We start from the raw sequence: 18,520 nt of genomic DNA on the forward strand, positions 1-18,520 counted from the left end.
CCTTTTCAATCCCTATTTCTTTCTTTTTTTTTTTTTTCTTTCTCCAACTATGAAATTAGTCGGTCTGACGGGCGGTATTGCCTCTGGTATACAATATAATAAATAGTAAAAGAAATGGAAAGTTCATATTATACTTCTTCATATTTTTTTTTTGTAGGTAAATCAACTGTCTCCAAGTTATTACAAGAACAACATATTCCCATCATTGATGCAGATAAAATAGCTCGGCAAGTAGTGGAACCTGGACGTTGGGCAAATAAACTGATACGAAAACACTTTGGTGATGAAGTGTTTCTTCCTGATGGCAACTTGAATCGAGCCAAGTTGGGTGAAGTTGTATTTGCCGATCCTGCCAAACGCAAGGTATTGAATAGTTGTACTCATCCTGCAATACGATTAGAAATGTTCAAACAAGTGGTATATCATTGGATAACTGGTGCCAAAGTGGTGATATTAGATGTACCTCTTTTATTTGAAAGCAAACTGGATAGATTTGTAGGAACTACTGTAGTAGTATATTGGTAATTTATTTATATAGATGACAATTTTATGCTTTTTATTGATAATTTCTTTTTTTTTTTTATCCATAGTTCTGAAATACTTCAATTACAACGTTTGGTCAAAAGGGATGGATTAGATGAAGAATTGGCGACTCAAAGGATGCGTGCTCAAACACCCTTATCAGAAAAGGTGGAACTGGCAGATATAGTGATTGATAATTCTAGTGATCTGTCTCAACTCAGTATTCAAGTTAAAAATCTCATCAAGAAGATTACTCCAAGTACAACTACCTGGTTACTAGAATATATTGGTCCTCCTGCTTTATTTGCAAGTTTTATAGTAGCAATTAGACATTATAGTGTACCTTTATTCAATAATATTATCTCCAAGTCAATAAAGTCATAAAAAAAATAATGATATGTTTTTAATTTTATAATTTTATTTTTATTTGAATTAATACTTTTAAAGCTTTGTTTAAATAACGGTGGGATAGAGAAGAAATAATAAATTAATAGATAGAAGGAGAAGGATAAGATAAACAGAAGAGATGGGATTATTTTCTAATGTAAAGTAAAAATTCATAATCTATATCCTTGTGTGATTGTTTCCCAGAAGGCACGACTTGTTCAACGTATTCTTCTAATTCTTGATGGTTGGCCAAGCGGAAATCTTTTTCATCAATATTTGGGAAAAAGGTATCACATTCAATATCGGAATTAATACGGGTCAATAAGATATGAGAACAGTGACGTTCTTTAATGGCTAATTGATACATGTGTGCACCACCAACAACAAATACTCGTCCATGAAGTTTAGGGTCGACTAAAGAGAGAGCCTTTTCGAAAGAATCTGCTAATACAGTATTTGGAGCGTCTTGTCTATAATGTAAAAAAAAAAAAAAGTAATAAACATTAGTTTTTGGTAATTCAACAATGATACCTTTCCTCTTTTTTTTTTTTTTTTTTTTTCAAAAATACAATGTGTCAAGAGAACTTACAAATCATAAAGAGGATTTCTAGAAATAACAATATTGAATCGATCAGTCAATGGTCTAAACTTTGGTGGTATAGATTCCCAAGTGACCCGACCCATGATAACTACATTTTGAAGATGCTGTGGTGAAGTCTTGGGGATCAAGGTTGTGACATGTTTGAAGAAGACCATATCTTTAGGAATTCGCCAAGGTAAACCACCTTTAATACCAATTCCGGATTCTTTGGTTGCAGCGACAATAAGAGTATATGGTGTCATTTAGAAAATGTCAGTCAACTGAGGGAACAATAAAAAAAAAAAATGACACGTCCAAAGTTGGTAAATTTTTAATAGGTACGAGAAGTTCAACTCCGCATGATTTTTTTTTCTTTGTTGCTTCCAAAACATATAATTCCACTTTTCTTACTCTTTTTTTTCTTTTTCTTTTTTTCTTCTAGTTACATTTACATCCATCATGCCTATTGTTGGTCATGATATTGATGAGGTAATGGATTTTTCAAGTTATGTACATTCGATTTTTATTAATATTTCTTTTCTTTTTTTTTTTTTTTTTTTTGATAGCAAGGACGTCTCAAATTTCTTGTCAAGTCTCACAAGCATCAATGGATTGACCCTCTGACAATTCAACAAGTACTAAAATCACAACCTTCACAAATACCAATATACCAATATTTTTATAGACACATTCGTCGACCATCAAAAAATCAAAATGAACTCCCTCCAAAGGCACTTGACAGTATGGTATTAGATTATATAGATGTGGATCATGGTAATGAATATATATATATATATATATATATATATATATATATATAAACTGTATTTCGTATAATAATCCTCTTCTTATTCTGTTATCTTTTTCTATAGTGCAAGCAGCTCTTGAACTTATCGAATCCTGTATGACTTCTAACTCTCCCCCTTCAACGTGAGTAAAGTCTTGAATTTTTTTTTTTTTTGTTTTGTCTTGTTATATCGCATACTGATCATCGCTCTTCTTATTAGGACAGTTATATTGATCCTAGTGGATTTACTACTTAAACATGTTGTAGTAACAAGTAAACGGCAATTAAAGGAAATATTACAACAACATTACAAGATACATAGTCTTCTATTGAATATCTTGGAACTTTTTGGACCCAATATACTATTACCAATTTGGTCAAAATTTGGTGAACATAGTGATCAAAAACGACTACAACCGCGGCGTAGTGTAGCTTATTATGCAGATCATCGACATAAGCGACAACGATATAATCATCATAGTATTAATTTCTTTACCGACACGAATATCGAAGATCACGATGATGAAATCCAACATGGTACGAAACTTTCGCGATTTGATGATTTCTGGCACCTGGCTTTATATTGTTTTACTGCTCCACTTCATGAACTTTCTTTGGATACATTGGTAAGAAAGTGATAGTGGCATATATATATATATATGTGTATAAGCAACACATGATAGACTGCATAGAATATGATGTTGATATTTTTGTTGAATTTATATTAATAGGGATGCCGTTTATTATTGGATATATTGGTACGGATGATATCTGAAGATATACAATTAAAAAGAGGTAAGATTAATTTGGATGGATATATATATAAAAGAAAGAAAGGTTAGGACTTCATATACTGATTCTATCTATTTATTTTTTATTGAACAAGCAGACCAACAGGATTCACTGGACGAATGCTTGCTTCTGAAAACAATACCAAAGAATGCATATAACGAAAGAACACAATTTGATCGGCAAATAGATACAATATTATCAGGATTAAACCCAGGAACGGCAGAAAAAGAAATATCGTTATCAACAGCAACAATGAAGCAAATATCATCTTCACCATCATCATCGGCATCATCGCCAGTAGCATCATCATCACCTTCACCATTATCGTCTCCATCACTCTCACCGTCATTCTCACCATCATCATCTCCACGACTGGCGTTGTCATCATTACCAACACCGGCTTCATTAGCAACATTACAGCAAAGATCTTGCTACAATGGATATGCGGGAAACATTCAATATGCATCAAAACTACTGAATTTGGTAATCATATCATGCGAGGAGTCAGTCTGTCATCCTTATATCATATTAACCTTATTTCTCTCTATTTTTTTTTTTTTTTTTTTGAAAATAACTTAGCTCACAATGTTACTTCCGTCTGCACATTTGGCTGGCCAAACATATCCAAGACTGATGACATTAGAGATAGATACAATGTTACATATATTACGGGTAAGTGAACTAAGAAGGAAAAAAATAGAAAGGAAATTTTAGGCAACTTAGTGATAACAAGTGATTAATTGATTCTTCTTTATCTTGGGTGGGAAAAGTCTATTCAGAACCCGGTATTCGTTTTCTACGTATGTGATCTATACTTCCGAGATTCGGATTCTACTTGTGTCCCCACTATACATCAACATTACAAAAGAATCAGTGGCCAATTCAAGGTGGAGAAATTGACCAAATTTGTGATGAAGACAAGACCTCGTGGAAAATGGACAATGAAATCTATATATACACATTGTAGTTTGGTGATGCAGCAATGGATGGCTTACATATATGTAACAAGTCATCGATACGACACATTATCATCATCATCATCAACAACAACAACTAAAGTAGTGACCATTGATCAAAGCAACAACGCGGCTGGAATAACTGTGGATGACATGAATGAATGGAAGCAACATATAAGTACAATGATTGAATCAATAGATAGACTGGAAGATTCTAATTGGACAACCAAGATAGAGGAATTGTTTGAAACAATGGAAAATAGTTTGGTGGTATAGTCTTCTTCTTCTTTTTTTATTATTATTTAGATCTTTTTTTTTAAAAAAAATAAAACTTTTTAATGATTCCTCTTTTACTTTCAGGACTTTGGGAAAAATGTGATGTTAGGGTTATTTTTTATTATTATTCTCTGTGGAAACCACATGTTATTTTGGTTCATGGGTGCAGAGACCATGGGATAGTAAATAGAAACTGGATTTGTCGGCAAATTTTTTTTTATCTCATTCTTTTTTTTATTTATTTATGTAAACAAGATATGGGTGATCGTAAACATGTGCCTTTTATAATTGGATAGACGTATATTTTTTGTTCTTTCTGTTTTGTTAAGAGTATCTTGATTCATTTTTCTTCATTTTTGGTAGTACTTGATAAACGATATTGGCAGGAGAAAGGGAAGTCAAAGACATACTTTTTATATATGGATATTGATATAAACAAGGCAAATAAGATGTGGGAGAATAGGGGAGGAAAGGTCAAGTTTTTTTTTTAAGAAAAAAAATTAAAGTTTTTGTATATTGAGTTTTGAATTGCCCTAAAAGGTTCATAACAAAAAACATCAAGTTTTTTTTTTTTGTCAGTTCATATGTCTTGTTACCATCAACATGATCCTTATGATTACTTTTTAATATATACATTTTCTTTCATTTTCCTTTCGTGCCTTTTTGATGGACAGGGCAATAGGAAAGTACGGTTCCTTTTTTTCATTTAAATTCACTTACATCGGAGAACCAATTGTCACTTGCAATAAGGACACCAAGAAGTTGAGAAATAAATTTTATGCAGCAGACAATAGTTAGTTGCACCTGTTGAGGGATCCACTGATGCGCCACAACTGCTTACAAAAGAATGTTGATGATTAATAATTGGCATATTCATGGAAAGAGAGATAAGAGTTATTGTGATTTGTTTTTTTTTTTTTTTTTAAAAAAAAAGAAAACCCAGGAAAGGGAATGAGGTAAACCTCAAAAGAAGTAGTAATAGAAAAAGAAAGAAAAAGAAAAAAGAAAGTTGTAAAGAGAAAAGAAAAGAGAAAAAGAGAAAGAAAGGAACATCACAGAAAAACCAAGAAATAATGACGATGATGATGAAGATGATGACGATTTTTTCTCACCTAGATCTGTATAAGAATAATCACGGGGGAAGACAAAAGCAAAAAGGAGATTAACATTTCTTTTGGGAGTGCACGGTCGTTTGCTAACATGCCTGTAATAGAAAGGACAATGATCAATAATTAAGCTGATTGGCCTAATCCATCCACTCAAATTTTTATTTTTTCTACTACCACCTTTTTTTTTTTTTTGTTGGGGACTGAAGATAATGATATAGGTGTGTTGAGGATCAGCCAATCAAGAATCAATGACCAATGAATATTCATTTGCCGCCTAGAAGTGTTTGTTAGTTGGGTATGGGTTCCGAGTAACGGATGGGCCTGAAATTTTTTTTTTTTTGTCTTTCGACTGCGTAAGGAAAAACATTATAAAAAGGTATACTTTTCAATTTCCTTTCTTTTTCTTCTTTTTCTTTTCTTTTCTTATTTCTTTTTGTTTATTTTTAAACTAATTTTCCCTATTCTTCTTACAAAATATAATGGTTGTCCAAGTTGGTATTAACGGGTAAGCATATAATGTTGATGGGAATACGCGTCAGATGAAAAGAATAAAAAAAAAAGTGTGGACTAGTTTTATTTTGTTGGGGACTCCTGTTTATTTACCTACTGTCTTTTTTTTTTTTTTTTTAAAAAAAAAATAGTTTCGGTCGTATTGGTCGTATTGTCCTTCGTGCTTCTATTGAAAACCCTGAAGTCCAAGTTGTTTCCATCAACGATCCTTTCATTGAATTGGACTACATGGTCTACATGTTCAAGTATGACTCCACTCACGGTCAATTCAAGGGTACTGTTGAAGCCAAGGATGGTAAGCTCGTTGTCAATGGCAAGCCTATCACTGTCCACGCTGAACGTGATCCTTCTCAAATTCCTTGGGGTAAGGATGGTGCCACTCACGTTGTTGAATCCACTGGTGTCTTCACTACTATCGAAAAGGCTAAGGCTCATATTGCTGGTGGTGCCAAGAAGGTTATCATCTCTGCTCCCTCTGCTGATGCTCCCATGTTTGTCTGTGGTGTGAATCTCGATGCTTACAAGCCTGAATACGATATTATCTCCAATGCCTCTTGCACTACCAACTGTTTGGCTCCTCTTGCTAAGGTTGTTGATGATAACTTTGGTATTGTTGAAGGTTTGATGACTACTGTCCACGCTACCACTGCTACTCAAAAGACTGTTGATGGTCCCTCTGGCAAGGACTGGCGTGCTGGTCGTGGTGCTGGTGCTAACATTATCCCTGTAAGTTTTTTTTTTATTCTTTTTTTTTGTGAAGAAAAATTAAATGATGGTTTTTAATTTACTTACCTTTTTTTTTCTTCTTCTTATTTCATAGGCTAGCACTGGTGCTGCCAAGGCTGTCGGTAAGGTTATCCCTCACTTGAATGGCAAGTTGACTGGTATGTCTTTCCGTGTTCCCAACCCTGATGTTTCCGTTGTTGATTTGACTGTTCGTATTGAAAAGCCTGCTTCCTATGACGACATCAAGGCTGCTATCAAGAAGGCCTCTGAAAACGAACTCAAGGGTATCTTGGGTTATACTGAAGATGAAGTTGTCTCTACTGACTTCATTGGTGATTCTCGCTCTTCCATCTTCGACGCTAAGGCTGGTATCTCTTTGAACCCCAACTTTGTCAAGGTAAAGAAAAAAAAAACTCGGGATCAAATAAGGGTGTTTACGGGAAGTGAATGGAATTATGTTTTGGACATGAAATATGGTATGTTTTATTAACTTGCTGTTTTTTTTTTATTAGCTTGTCTCTTGGTATGACAACGAATTCGGTAAGTGAATCCACAACTATTATCTTTTTTTTTTTTTTTCAAAACAATGATTTGGTATGATAACTAATTTTTGTTATACAATTTTACAGGTTACTCTACCCGTGTCGTTGATCTCCTCGTCTACATTGCTGGCAAGAACTAAATTGAATAGTATAGTCACCCCCTGTTGTATATGAAATGAATCTACTTTACTCTTTTTATCTTGTACATTTTTGATCCCCATTATGAAAAAAAAAACCATTAGATTATTCCTTCACCTATGTGTTTTTCTATGAAAAAAGTGAATAAAGCTTTTTTGTCTCCTATTTTTGATGTCTAAAAAAAATAGAATAAATATTCTATTCTCGTTTCTTCTCACGAAATGAGGCAAGGTTACTTCTCCGATCCAATACTTATGTACCTTTAAAAGTCGTTACTCTTCCTCTTTTCTCCACTTTTTTTTTTGTTAGATCGGCATAAAACTGCTTCTTTCACGTGTACCCTCAAGCTTCCGAAACATTCCATCCTCACCGTTTTATTCCGTACTGACACGCTTGTGAATAATCATTAAAACTTGTCATCTTACCACTCTTGTGATCCAAAAGGGGAATCATCAACATCGGTAACATTTACCCCGCTCCGAAGCATAACGATGTAGAAATAGTTTTAGCAGGTTTAGAATACTTGTAGATACGATAAAAAATGAACTATTTTTTTTTTCATTTTTGCAATCATATGTCAAAAAAGTAATGATGATGAATGATACAAAAGATCAATCATCGGAATGTCTTCTTCATCCTCACGTCATAAATATTATTTAAAGTTTGATGTTGGTCTTTTTTTTTTGTTTAAATGAGGGTCCCCTTGATATTACCGGAGTGTACCTGAGAAAAAAAAAAACATGACAACAGTTTCATTCCCCCTCAATCATCATCATCCCCACATCCACATACACCCCCTGGCAGCGGTGACTGAATTGTCTCGTCTATCATTTCTTTAATGTATCGTATCATGATATATCGTTATTATATCATCATCATTATTATTCTATAGGATCATTTCAACGTCAAAGAACATTTGATACAATTATAATAGTGTCATCCGTTTGGTTACCATAGTGAGAAATACGATTCAATATCTTTCCACCGTAAATATTACATGACATATACCTTTTTTTTTTTTTTTTGTATATCACTCAAAAGTCATCATCACCGTACCAAATTTCGACTGAACGTAGATGAGACCATTCTCTTTTAATTAGCTTAATCATCATTTCTATCTTACTTCCCAATTTGTAAAGTAAAATTAAAAACGAAATGCTAATATCGTCATTCCTCATTCAATAGTCATCATCATCCCATCAAACTACCACCATTGGATTCCTCTCAAAAAATAATCTAATATCATCTAATATCATTTGATCACTTACCTTGGCACTTCATCCACAATAAATACCTATCCATTTCATCTATTTTTTCCAAAATTCGCCTGATGACCCCTCGACGATTTATTTTTACTGCTAAAATTTGGCTGAGGACTTTGAAAATTTTGGCTGTAAAAATCAAAAAAAATCGATTCCACTTTTTTTTTTTATCCCTGCAAACTCTCTTTCCCATTCTGTACTACTAAAAAGTAGCATAAGCATAGATAAATAGTTTTTCATTGGTTAGTCTGCTCCATAGCGAGAAAAAGTCATTTAAAAAATTCGAACCATTTTCTGCACCACTGTCACATCCTATTCATCTCTTCGCCTAGTCTAAGCATAGATAAATGGTTTTTCATTGGTTAGCTCCATAGCGAGAAATTCGAATCCGTAATGTCTTTACATAAAGTAATAAAAGTCATCATACAAAGTATCATCAAATAATCATCGTATGTCATCGTTAATCATTACAGTATAATTAAAAAAAAAAGATATCTATCATCATGATCATCATTCTTTTCATTGTTATTATCTGTTATCCATGCTATTTTTTTAATAACCATTCATCCTTCTTGTATCAATATATTAGATTTTCATACATGTTGATTTTCACCCATCATGACACCTTATATCGTCATGGAAACCATTCAATGGTATCTATTTCAGTCATCCCATCCTCTGAATTCCAAAGCCTTTAAGAAAACTGACTGGTTGATTTCCCTTAGTCTGCAGAAAGATCTCATCATGCTCTAGAGCAAAAACTAGAGATCATCCACTTTTTCCTTTTTTTTTTTTTTTTTTTTTTTTTTTTTTTTTTTTACTTTGTGAGATACAAATGAGCGAAAATATCTTTTTGATGGTTTTCTTCTGGTTGGTTCGTTCTTTCTGGTTTTGGCGATCCTTTTATTTCTAGTTGATATTGCATCTTCAAGAATTGCATGGAAATGATTGGATGAAATAGAAAGAGATGATTGGACCGTGATGAACTTATTTTATACGCTATTATGATAACAATCTAATTTTTTTAAAAAAAAAAAAAGACATTGGATTTTATTCAAAAGTATACATAAATAACAAATAAACTAATCTACAAATGAATCAGAGAATAAACAGGAGCATCCAATTTCTTGGCACCATTCAAAAAGTCCAATTCCATGACAAAGACGTATTCCACAGTGGTGGCTCCACACTTTTTCACCAATTCACCAGCAGCACTAGCAGAACCACCAGTAGCAATCAAATCATCAATGATAATCACACGGGATCCAGCCTTGACTGCATTTTTTTGTAATTCAAAGATATCCTACAAAAAAAAAAAAAAATGAATAACATTATTTATGATTTCTTCTCTTATTTCTATCATTTACCTGACCGTATTCCTTTTCATAGACAGCACTGACACATTCACCAGGTAATTTGCCTTGTTTACGAACAGGTACAAAGGCAGCACCAAGACGAAGAGCAACCAAAGGACCAAACAAGAAACCACGAGCATCCAAACCTTTTTATCATATATATTTTTTTTTTTAAAAAAAAAGGGGTCAGATAAATAATAATAATAAAACAGAACATCCTATGTTATTAACTTACCCACAACAGTATCAATCTTTTCAGGATAAGTAGAATTGATATGTTGAACAATATTGGAGATCAAGGCTTCAACAGCAGTGGGATCTTGGAAAACTGGGAACATGTCCTTGAACACAATACCCTTCTTGGGAAAGTCTTCATGAGTACCAAGTAAGTTCTTGATGCGTTCAATATCGTAGTTAGGCATGTTGGTGAAAAAAAAAAAAAAATGTGTAATGAAAAAAAAAAAGGGAAGGAAAAGGATGAAAAAAAAATTTGCTTGCTATTTTGAACTTAGATTCATTGTCCGCGGATCTTCATCTCTTTTTTCCAAGATTTTCCCTCCCTCTCATGCATCAATTTTTAAGTTGTGAAATGATGTTTTGGGTATTCTGATTATACAGTCTTTTCAAAGTTTTTTGTCGGGTCACAAGAAAATGCTTTTCGTGATGTTATCAAATAAAATATCGTACTTTCCCAAAATGAATGTCGCATTATCACTTTTTCAGATATCGCTCTAGAGATGTCGGAAGAGTACATTAAAAACACACAACACATTGATGATAACTTGTTTATTAATAATAAAAGACAGAAAAGAAAAGTAACATAAGCTTTTCATATTTTTAGCAGCTTTGGGTGTTGACCATTCTTTTTTAGGTATCAATTGATTGATGATTCATGATCGATGATTCATGATTGATGATATGTGATAACGGATGATTGTATATTGGATGATTACAGGATGGATGATGGATGACTGTATGATGGATGATATGTGATAATGGATGATTATATGTTGGATGATTGTACGATTGTATGATGGATGATGAAACATTGTCGTCAATCACTGTACAAATTTCTGATAAAATACAAAACACTTCATTCTAGTTACCTTCTGACAGAACAACATTTTCTTTTTCTTTTCTTTTTTTCTTTGAAAAATGCCAAAACACTCTTTTATCAGCCAACATGATAAATCAATATAATAATAATGATTCATCACATCAATGGAAATTAAAAAATACAATAATAAATGTGCTGTACACAATCATACTACCATTTAAAATAGAACAACTAAAAAAAAAAAGGAATCTAGTCATTAAACTAAAACACGACAAAAACAAGTCAGTACCATGTATCACTTAGTACATAAATATTGTAATAATAGAATTTAATGTAGAACATCTATGTAATTAACTTTATTATAAAGAGAGAAATGTTGCTAATACTAAAAAAAAGAAAAAAATGATGAAGTAGATACTAAAAATAATAAAGTAGATGATAAATTAAATACAATAGAAAGAGAGAAATGTTGTTAATACTAAAAAAAACGATGAAGTAGATACTAAAAATAATAAAGTAGATGATAAATTAGATACAATATAAAGAGAGAAATGTTGCTAATACTAAAAAAAAATGATGAAGTAGATACTAAAAATAATAAAGTAGATACTAAAAAAGACAAATGATAAATTAAATACAATAGAAAGAGAGAAATGTTGTTAATACTAAAAAAAAAATGATGATGAATTAGATACAATATAAAGATAGAAATGTTGCTAATATTTTTTAAAAAAAGATGATAAAACTTGCTTACATCTTGTCTCATCATTTTATCTACTAAAATTAGCTCATAATTGCAGGGGTGATTCATTTTCTTATAAAAGGATCTCTTTGATTTAACTTTTTTTTATTTCTTTACATTACATTCATCTTACGGGTCTGCCTTTTGGCTTACCTGCCTGCTTTTTGGTCTGCCTTCTTTTTTTTTTTTTTGCCTATCTTTTTATTTACAAGTATTCTTTAATGGTTTAATCACCGTTGTCTCAATCACTCTTTTTTTTTGTCTATCTTTTTATTTACAAGTTTTCTTTAATGGTTTAATCACCGTTGTCTCAATCACTCTTTTTTTTGTCTATCTTTTTATTTACAAGTTTTCTTTAATGGTTTAAACACTGTTGGTTCAATCAATTTAACAACTTAACAATTCAACAAATTCCGGGATGGTTATCGCCATCCTACTTTCGCTACGGCGATCACGTTACACTTAAATGGTAAGCTAGTGAAATATTTTTATCTGGATAAGTATTACTCATTTTTTATTTTTTTTTTTTTATATGTTAACTTGGTGAACTCAATTGGTGGATTTCTTTTTTTTTTTTTTTGATTGCTCTTTTTTTTTTCATGATATCTATTTTCTTATATTCTCTATTTGATTATGCGACAATTATATTTTTTTTTCTGTCATTTATTTTCTATCCTTACGATATTTTATTTCCTATTTTTGCGCCATCTTATTCTTTGAATTCCGTCATTTTTTATTGAATAAAGTGTACTTTCACTCATGTAACAATGTCCAAATATATATAATCTTTTGTTTTCTTTATTAATGCTATGTAAATCAATATACAATAAAAAGATATAAATAGATGTATACTATCAATCTAATTATCAAAAAATCTATCCTTTGTTGCCACGATTGCCCCATCCTCTAGGATTTGCTTCTTTGAACTCATCCCAATCTCTTTGTTTCATTGTTTCTGCATCCAAGGCATCATAATCATTATCATCAATTTCTTCTTTCTTTGGTTCTTCACCACTATATAATAAAAAAAAAACGAATGAATAACCAAAAAAATAGTCTAATATCTGAATGATTTTTTTTTCCTTTCTTACCCTTTAATAATATTCCCACGATCCATTTCTTGTTGCAAGTATTCATCAATAGTCATGGTAGGTAAATTGTATCCAGGTTGAAACACTTGATTCTTGATTTGTTGTCGTTTGTTAGTGATAATAAATGGTTGTAAAGGTTTTCCTTCGTTTGATAAAAGAGGTCCACCGGTTCGACGTAATGCGTCTAACTTGGATGATCCATCTTGTTGTTGTTCTCGAGAGGCCAATCGTTGATCATCATCAGAAGAAGCCATATGTTGTCGCATTTTCTCCATTTCTGCTACCATAACGACTTCTTGTTCAATACTATGTAATTGTTCTATCGCCCGTAAAATTTCCAAATCAATCAATGCCACCACATAGTCCCGTTCTGTTTCTTTGTCCAAAGCAGTTTTTTGCTGTTGTTCTTCATCTAATTGTTCTCGTAACTGCTGAATCGTCTCCTTGAGTACTTTTTCACGTTTGTACCTTGCAATCTTGTCCTGTCGTTGCTGCGCTGCTGACCCTTGAAGACCATGCATTTGTTTTTCGTACATTTCGGCATCTTGTTGTTTCATCAGTTGATGGTCTTGACATAATGATAAAAAATGTTCAAAATGGGCCTATAAAAACATAAGAAAGAATAGTGAGTCCCCCTTTCGTTTCGCGTGTCTTCTTTTTTTTTTTTTTTTTTTTTTTACCTTGGATCTTTTTAAAACAGTAGCTCTGTCATCAGTAATATTCTTCAATACAGCATGACCAAGATAAACACTTGTTAATAAAAACTTGAGGTCAGAAGCATTAATATCATCAATAAGTTCATTGGAACTAAACATAGCCGATCGTTCAATAAGATCTTGTGCACGAGTGAGTGCTGCAATGGCTTCTTGGACTGCGGCTTGATATGCAGGATCCTTACTTGCCAAAGAAGTGTCTTCTAAAAATGTAAGTTGTGTTTGTCCTTTGGAAAAAAGCTGGCCTAGTGTCAAATGTTCCATTTGATGATAAAAAAAAAAAAAAAGAATAGAGAAAGAAAAAGAAAAGAAAAAGTATATATAATAAGTAAAATTTGATGAGAAAGTTGGAAAAATAGGGCGGACTTCTTTTTTTTTTTTTTTTTTTTTTGTTACGAACGATTGACAAAAATTCATTTCAACAAAAGAACAAAAAAAAAAAAGATAGATAGATATTAAAGAAAGTTTATTGTTCAAAAAAAGTATTAATTAATAGTAATAGTAGTAGTAATAGTAGTAGGAATCAAATTATGTAATAAAAGAATGATATGATGATATTTCTAAAAGTAAGTTCCAATATGTATTTTGACTTGATCACATATCATGGTATCATTGAATTCTAATGCTTGATCATTCATCAAATCTTTTTCTCCACGACATCGTTGTCGATAATCCAAAAGCCAGTTCAAATATTCATTCTCCAATAAATATGAATCTGCCATGTTCAAAGCCTGGAACATACTGATCACATCATGCCGTAATACACCAAGTTGCGCTCGACTATTTCCATATTCCATTGCCAATCGATAGTGTTGTCCATCGTACCATACATGTTGTCGTTCATCCCGTTTTGTTTGTATAAATAACTCGTAGCTATTTCATTAATAATAATAATGAGAAAAAAGAGAGAATTCAGTATAAAAAAAAAAAAAAATACAAATACATCCATTCCTTTATACCTTTGGGAACCAGCATACGGAGGTTGTAATGATTTTTGTAAAAAGCCTTCATCCAGATCACGAAGATAAATGGCATGTGACACCAACTGACCATTTTTTGCACCACACATTTGTTCTGTAGTGATACCATTCATCCGCGATGGGGAAACAAACCAAAATGCATATAGAAGACATCCAATCAATATAATTCCAATCGTCCATTCACTAGGTGGCCAAATAGAATCAACGGCGGCTTTTACCATAGAAGGTACTTCTTCACCTGATTCATCTGTCAGTTTTTCCTTAATCAACCTAGGTGATACTGTCGTTTTTGTGGTTGATTTTGAGTAAGCGGCGGTTGAGGTAGATGGGATTGTCTTATTCGTATTTGAAATGTTTGAAGATGTGGATTTCCATTTCGAGCTTGCATCATTGATAGTGGATGACGATGTATTGGCAGTTGTATCGGTTTGTTGAGCCGTGCTAGAGCTTCGATGACTGTTTGATGTTGTAATCGTCTGCATTGTCATACCTGTATTTGTGATCATGTCCGCTATTGGCTTTGTTGTTGTCGTCGTTGCTTCAAGTTTTTTATTGTCTAATTCCACAATACTACTTGTATCCCACCTACCACCATCATCATTATCTTCTTCTTCATCTTCATATTCACTGACTTCCACATCATTGCTTGAAGCTTGTCGTAATTGTCGGGTTTCTTCTACAGTAGATTGAATAGTGGCAGCTGCTTCTTTCAAAATAGGCACAAAGACCCCTACACTGTCCGACATTCCAGCAAGGGCAGCTTTGGTCACAATCACTAGAATAAAAAAGATAAAAAGTGAATGATGAAAATGAACAAATTCTTCTTTCGCTCTGATACTATTTTGATTTATGCATCCTTACATTTTGCCATGACCCACTTTAACCATTTGACACCCAAATGACAGGAAAGCTTGCATTGGGAATCATCCACATAGGTGATACAATATCGTACAGAGGGCACAAAAGCATCAGCAAAAGGTAAGGCTTCCGTTTTCGTAGAGATTTGTACTACATAGCATCTATGAATTTTTTTTTTTAAAAAAAAAAAATAAGAACGATTTATATCAGATACATGAATGAAAAATTATCAGTAAATTAAATGAGTTTACTTACATATAGTCTTGCTTTTTCAATAGAATTTGCGTTTCCACTACTTCAGCTTCTTTCATTCGCACCACGGGATTGGCAACAGGCATCCAGTACTTCAAAGTTCGCTTCATCAGGCCTTGTTGAGGTTCATCAGTTGAAAGGGATTCCCAGTGGGACACACGTAGATCATGACCTTCAATGCCTTCTGTCTTAGCATTCCAGACACCACCATTCGATGGAGGAGCAGTTGATTCATCTGAGAACATCAGTTCAAATAATCGCTTGGCAGAAATAGGTAGAACCAACTCGGCATCACGTCGATCAAGATGATCATCACAATCGCATGAAACGGGACCAGAAGGCTGTTGGATTTCCTTAGGAAGTGAATCAGCTAATAATAATAGCAATAATAAAAATAGAAATGGTGTCAGTGAATAATATAGCAAGACTATTGATTCATTGTACTTACGATCAACAAAAGATTGAGTGATATTCTTTTTTTTCGTCTTTTTGGCAGGTTTCTTGTGGATAATAGGTGTTGCTGTACGTGATCCGTTTTCATCCGAAGAGACAAGAGTTGTAGTTGTATCCAGTGTAGCAGTTGTCTCTGAGGATGCCATCCTATCAGATAATACAGGTGGTGTAGGGCTGATACATGCAGACGACGATTCACTAGCTGACATTTCCGTCATACTTTGTTGCGTGGGAGAGTAGGATAAACTGGAAGATGTTGATGATATATTCAAGATTTTCCTATACATGTTGCGAAGTTGCATGGGATTGGCAAGCTTGGCACTGTAAACAAAGAATCGTAATTTCTCCACTAAGGTATCAATGTCATCCAGTCGAGTAGAAAATACAAGAGGTGTAGTAAAATCTTGATTCGTTGCATCTGTACTTCCAGTAACATGTATCATTAGCCTAGAGTTTTCTATCACTTGAATATCTTCAACGTCCTTCCATTTCAAAGCAACCTATATATATATATTTGTGATGAGATTAGAGTAATGAGTGATGCTATGTTTTGCTTTTCATTTTTACTATTTCTTTCTTTTTTGGATGATTACTTACCGTATTGATGCAGTTAGCAGAAATATTACTGTAAAACCAGAAAGTATGTTGCGTCATATATCCAGAGCCGTTATAACAATATCCAAAGTCTGATAATTTTTGATGGTCATTCAAGTTCGTTGCTGATGAAGAATGATGCTTTTTGTGAAGGGATCCGGAGAAGACTATATGAAGAAATAAAGTTAAAACTTAGATCATCTTGTGACATTATTGATTCTTTTTTTTTTTTTTTTTTTTTTTTGTATTCCTTACCATCTAATACTACTTCATCAGAAGAAACACCAAAGAATAAATTTCGAAGCTCGTTGTTCTTGTTGCTCAAGTAAGTTGTGTAACCAGGAAGATCAGGAATACATAGCTGAGTAATCATTGGTGAGGGTGGCCAAATGGTTTTCCTTTGTATGGATTGATAGGTATCGCTTGCCCTGGTAACATCCAATTGCTTATGAGTCCAATCCAAGGTAATACCTCGTGGTATGATCGATTGAGGGTTTCCCCACATTTTGGAATTACCAGATAATATATCATAAGGTTTACTTTGCGTGGTTGATACATCGTTTTGTAGTAATTGATTCGAGATGCTAAATAATAGTAAAGGTGTCATTGATGGTGCATTGGATAGATGTAATTCATTTTTGGATGTACTGAGTAGCTTGATAGAAGGGATAATACCACGTTGTTTTGAAGAATTAGAAGAATATGTCGTAGTTGTTGAATGTGAACCAGACAGAGTTGATCGAACTGTTCCACCAGGTGATGTACTTAGATTAGAGAGATTTGAGTAACCAGAAACATTCGAGGACGTATTTGTGCTGAGAGTGACAGGGATAGCAGTTGGCGTGGAAACAACAGTAGTGGATTTTGATTTGGGAATCAATAGCGCTGGGGATCGTGGATGAGAAGGATCATGATTCGTAGGGTCATAATTACCAAGAATAATGGAAGATGGACGATTTTTGGTGGTAGTGTTTGACGATGATGATGATGATGATGATGATGATGCTATTGTTCCTTTTTGTAGCAAAATTGTTATCCAGTCTTGTTTTTCTTGTTCTGTCTCAGCTTGTAATATAAGGTACACCCTAAAAAAAAAAAAAAAAAGAATAACAAAATTTGCAAACATAATTAGTAATTTATCTTGTGAACATCATAATCTTACTTACTTTGAGGAAGTTTGTTTAGTCATCAGTTGGAAATGTCGATCAGTATCATCCAAAGAATTTACTTGGCAAAAGGATAATGGTATACATAATTCTAGAGTAACAGTGGCACCAGTGTCAAATTCATTTACTTTGCAGAATCCAAAATACCCATTATGTGCAAAGAACCATTGTCGTTCCCATATTGAACTTTCTGTAGATTTGAATAACAGGTAACCAGATTTAGTTGTTGAAAGGTTGGATTTGACTTGTATATCATCAATATGTTGTAAAGTTTCCATAAATTCTTTTTCTAGAATTTGTTGAGCAAGTTGTTGACTTCGTAATTCAATTTGGCATGTACGATCATCCTTAAAACAAACAAACAAAAAAAAAATCAGTTCAAGGAATATCATTGTATATTATCACTTACGTCAGCAAGCCATTGAGACCATGAGTATAACATTGCATTAAGTTCTTTCCAAACTTGAGCATCATTATAAAAATCCTTTCTTGAAATGGTTGTAGCAGAAAACTGGGAGACCAAACAATGTTCTAAAGCAGACCGAAGTTTAGTTATTCGTATAACATGCTCACTTGACAGCAAAATATATTGTTTTCTTGATGTTTCCAATTGTTGAATATATGTTGAGCTATGATCACTGTCATTTTTTAAAGTATTTTCATATTTCTCCA

At 33.0% G+C, this 18,520-nt stretch overlaps 7 protein-coding genes across 7 annotated transcripts; 3 read left to right on the plus strand and 4 right to left on the minus strand.

The window, feature by feature from the left end:
- The first annotated feature begins 26 nt into the window (after positions 1-26).
- BX664DRAFT_340843 (dephospho-CoA kinase) lies at positions 27-912 on the plus strand. Its single transcript, XM_051546895.1, has 3 exons — positions 27-86; positions 158-521; positions 591-912. The coding sequence occupies exons 1-3, from the start codon at positions 50-52 to the stop codon at positions 904-906; spliced, it is 717 nt and encodes a 238-aa protein (XP_051397169.1). The 5' UTR covers positions 27-49; the 3' UTR covers positions 907-912.
- A 117-nt stretch (positions 913-1,029) lies between these two features.
- BX664DRAFT_361763 (dihydrofolate reductase) lies at positions 1,030-1,771 on the minus strand. Its single transcript, XM_051548261.1, has 2 exons — positions 1,499-1,771; positions 1,030-1,379 (listed from the first exon to the last, which is right to left on the minus strand). The coding sequence occupies exons 1-2, from the start codon at positions 1,750-1,752 to the stop codon at positions 1,055-1,057; spliced, it is 579 nt and encodes a 192-aa protein (XP_051397170.1). The 5' UTR covers positions 1,753-1,771; the 3' UTR covers positions 1,030-1,054.
- A 117-nt stretch (positions 1,772-1,888) lies between these two features.
- On the plus strand, positions 1,889-4,377 carry BX664DRAFT_340850 (uncharacterized protein). Its single transcript, XM_051546896.1, has 8 exons — positions 1,889-1,978; positions 2,056-2,263; positions 2,362-2,419; positions 2,497-2,902; positions 3,008-3,071; positions 3,166-3,551; positions 3,648-3,740; positions 3,839-4,377. The coding sequence occupies exons 1-8, from the start codon at positions 1,949-1,951 to the stop codon at positions 4,298-4,300; spliced, it is 1,707 nt and encodes a 568-aa protein (XP_051397171.1). The 5' UTR covers positions 1,889-1,948; the 3' UTR covers positions 4,301-4,377.
- Positions 4,378-5,835: 1,458 nt separating this feature from the next.
- BX664DRAFT_340856 (glyceraldehyde-3-phosphate dehydrogenase) lies at positions 5,836-7,490 on the plus strand. Its single transcript, XM_051546897.1, has 5 exons — positions 5,836-5,914; positions 6,051-6,645; positions 6,740-7,042; positions 7,158-7,185; positions 7,275-7,490. Exons 1-5 carry the CDS (start codon positions 5,889-5,891, stop codon positions 7,325-7,327), a joined length of 1,005 nt encoding a protein of 334 aa, XP_051397172.1. The 5' UTR covers positions 5,836-5,888; the 3' UTR covers positions 7,328-7,490.
- A 2,137-nt stretch (positions 7,491-9,627) lies between these two features.
- Positions 9,628-10,498, minus strand: BX664DRAFT_285773 (adenine phosphoribosyltransferase). The gene is made up of 3 exons (XM_051541687.1): positions 10,178-10,498; positions 9,955-10,088; positions 9,628-9,890 (listed from the first exon to the last, which is right to left on the minus strand). The coding sequence occupies exons 1-3, from the start codon at positions 10,362-10,364 to the stop codon at positions 9,675-9,677; spliced, it is 537 nt and encodes a 178-aa protein (XP_051397173.1). The 5' UTR covers positions 10,365-10,498; the 3' UTR covers positions 9,628-9,674.
- Positions 10,499-12,491: 1,993 nt separating this feature from the next.
- Positions 12,492-13,827, minus strand: BX664DRAFT_285774 (TAP42-like protein). Its single transcript, XM_051541688.1, has 3 exons — positions 13,513-13,827; positions 12,833-13,434; positions 12,492-12,755 (listed from the first exon to the last, which is right to left on the minus strand). The coding sequence occupies exons 1-3, from the start codon at positions 13,807-13,809 to the stop codon at positions 12,617-12,619; spliced, it is 1,038 nt and encodes a 345-aa protein (XP_051397174.1). The 5' UTR covers positions 13,810-13,827; the 3' UTR covers positions 12,492-12,616.
- Positions 13,828-14,105: 278 nt separating this feature from the next.
- On the minus strand, positions 14,106-18,428 carry BX664DRAFT_268258 (uncharacterized protein; the record flags this gene model as incomplete). The annotated part of the gene is made up of 11 exons (XM_051540987.1): positions 14,106-14,418; positions 14,505-14,619; positions 15,100-15,300; positions 15,387-15,544; positions 15,639-15,988; positions 16,091-16,588; positions 16,686-16,849; positions 16,875-17,426; positions 17,637-17,767; positions 17,849-18,195; positions 18,258-18,428. Coding segments are annotated over 11 exons (3,000 nt in total), but the record flags the coding sequence as incomplete, so codon positions are not given.
- Positions 18,429-18,520: the final 92 nt, after the last annotated feature.

The sequence above is a fragment of the Halteromyces radiatus genome (assembly GCF_025201355.1).
Source record: "Halteromyces radiatus strain CBS 162.75 chromosome Unknown BX664scaffold_8, whole genome shotgun sequence".
Classification (NCBI taxonomy): domain Eukaryota; kingdom Fungi; phylum Mucoromycota; class Mucoromycetes; order Mucorales; family Cunninghamellaceae; genus Halteromyces; species Halteromyces radiatus.

What these genes read in the sequence shown, in the direction of transcription:
- BX664DRAFT_285774 (XM_051541688.1), bottom strand. Translation starts at nt 13,809, where the DNA reads ATGGAACATTTGACACTAGGCCAGCTTTTTTCCAAAGGACAAACACAA. An exon ending in CTGTTTTAAAAAGATCCAAG is followed by an intron (nt 13,435 to 13,512) that starts GTAAAAAAAAAA and finishes ATGTTTTTATAG; the next exon opens with GCCCATTTTGAACATTTTTT. An exon ending in CGTGGGAATATTATTAAAGG is followed by an intron (nt 12,756 to 12,832) that starts GTAAGAAAGGAA and finishes TTTATTATATAG; the next exon opens with TGGTGAAGAACCAAAGAAAG.
- BX664DRAFT_361763 (XM_051548261.1), bottom strand. Translation starts at nt 1,752, where the DNA reads ATGACACCATATACTCTTATTGTCGCTGCAACCAAAGAATCCGGAATT. An exon ending in AGAAATCCTCTTTATGATTT is followed by an intron (nt 1,380 to 1,498) that starts GTAAGTTCTCTT and finishes TTTACATTATAG; the next exon opens with ACAAGACGCTCCAAATACTG.
- BX664DRAFT_285773 (XM_051541687.1), bottom strand. Translation starts at nt 10,364, where the DNA reads ATGCCTAACTACGATATTGAACGCATCAAGAACTTACTTGGTACTCAT. An exon ending in AAAGATTGATACTGTTGTGG is followed by an intron (nt 10,089 to 10,177) that starts GTAAGTTAATAA and finishes TATGATAAAAAG; the next exon opens with GTTTGGATGCTCGTGGTTTC. An exon ending in ATGAAAAGGAATACGGTCAG is followed by an intron (nt 9,891 to 9,954) that starts GTAAATGATAGA and finishes TTTTTTTTGTAG; the next exon opens with GATATCTTTGAATTACAAAA.
- BX664DRAFT_340843 (XM_051546895.1), top strand. Translation starts at nt 50, where the DNA reads ATGAAATTAGTCGGTCTGACGGGCGGTATTGCCTCTG. An exon ending in GACGGGCGGTATTGCCTCTG is followed by an intron (nt 87 to 157) that starts GTATACAATATA and finishes TTTTTTTTGTAG; the next exon opens with GTAAATCAACTGTCTCCAAG. An exon ending in ACTACTGTAGTAGTATATTG is followed by an intron (nt 522 to 590) that starts GTAATTTATTTA and finishes TTTTATCCATAG; the next exon opens with TTCTGAAATACTTCAATTAC.
- BX664DRAFT_340856 (XM_051546897.1), top strand. Translation starts at nt 5,889, where the DNA reads ATGGTTGTCCAAGTTGGTATTAACGG. An exon ending in TGAACCCCAACTTTGTCAAG is followed by an intron (nt 7,043 to 7,157) that starts GTAAAGAAAAAA and finishes TTTTTTTATTAG; the next exon opens with CTTGTCTCTTGGTATGACAA. An exon ending in TTGGTATGACAACGAATTCG is followed by an intron (nt 7,186 to 7,274) that starts GTAAGTGAATCC and finishes ACAATTTTACAG; the next exon opens with GTTACTCTACCCGTGTCGTT.
- BX664DRAFT_340850 (XM_051546896.1), top strand. Translation starts at nt 1,949, where the DNA reads ATGCCTATTGTTGGTCATGATATTGATGAG. An exon ending in AACTTTCTTTGGATACATTG is followed by an intron (nt 2,903 to 3,007) that starts GTAAGAAAGTGA and finishes TTATATTAATAG; the next exon opens with GGATGCCGTTTATTATTGGA. An exon ending in AGATATACAATTAAAAAGAG is followed by an intron (nt 3,072 to 3,165) that starts GTAAGATTAATT and finishes TTGAACAAGCAG; the next exon opens with ACCAACAGGATTCACTGGAC.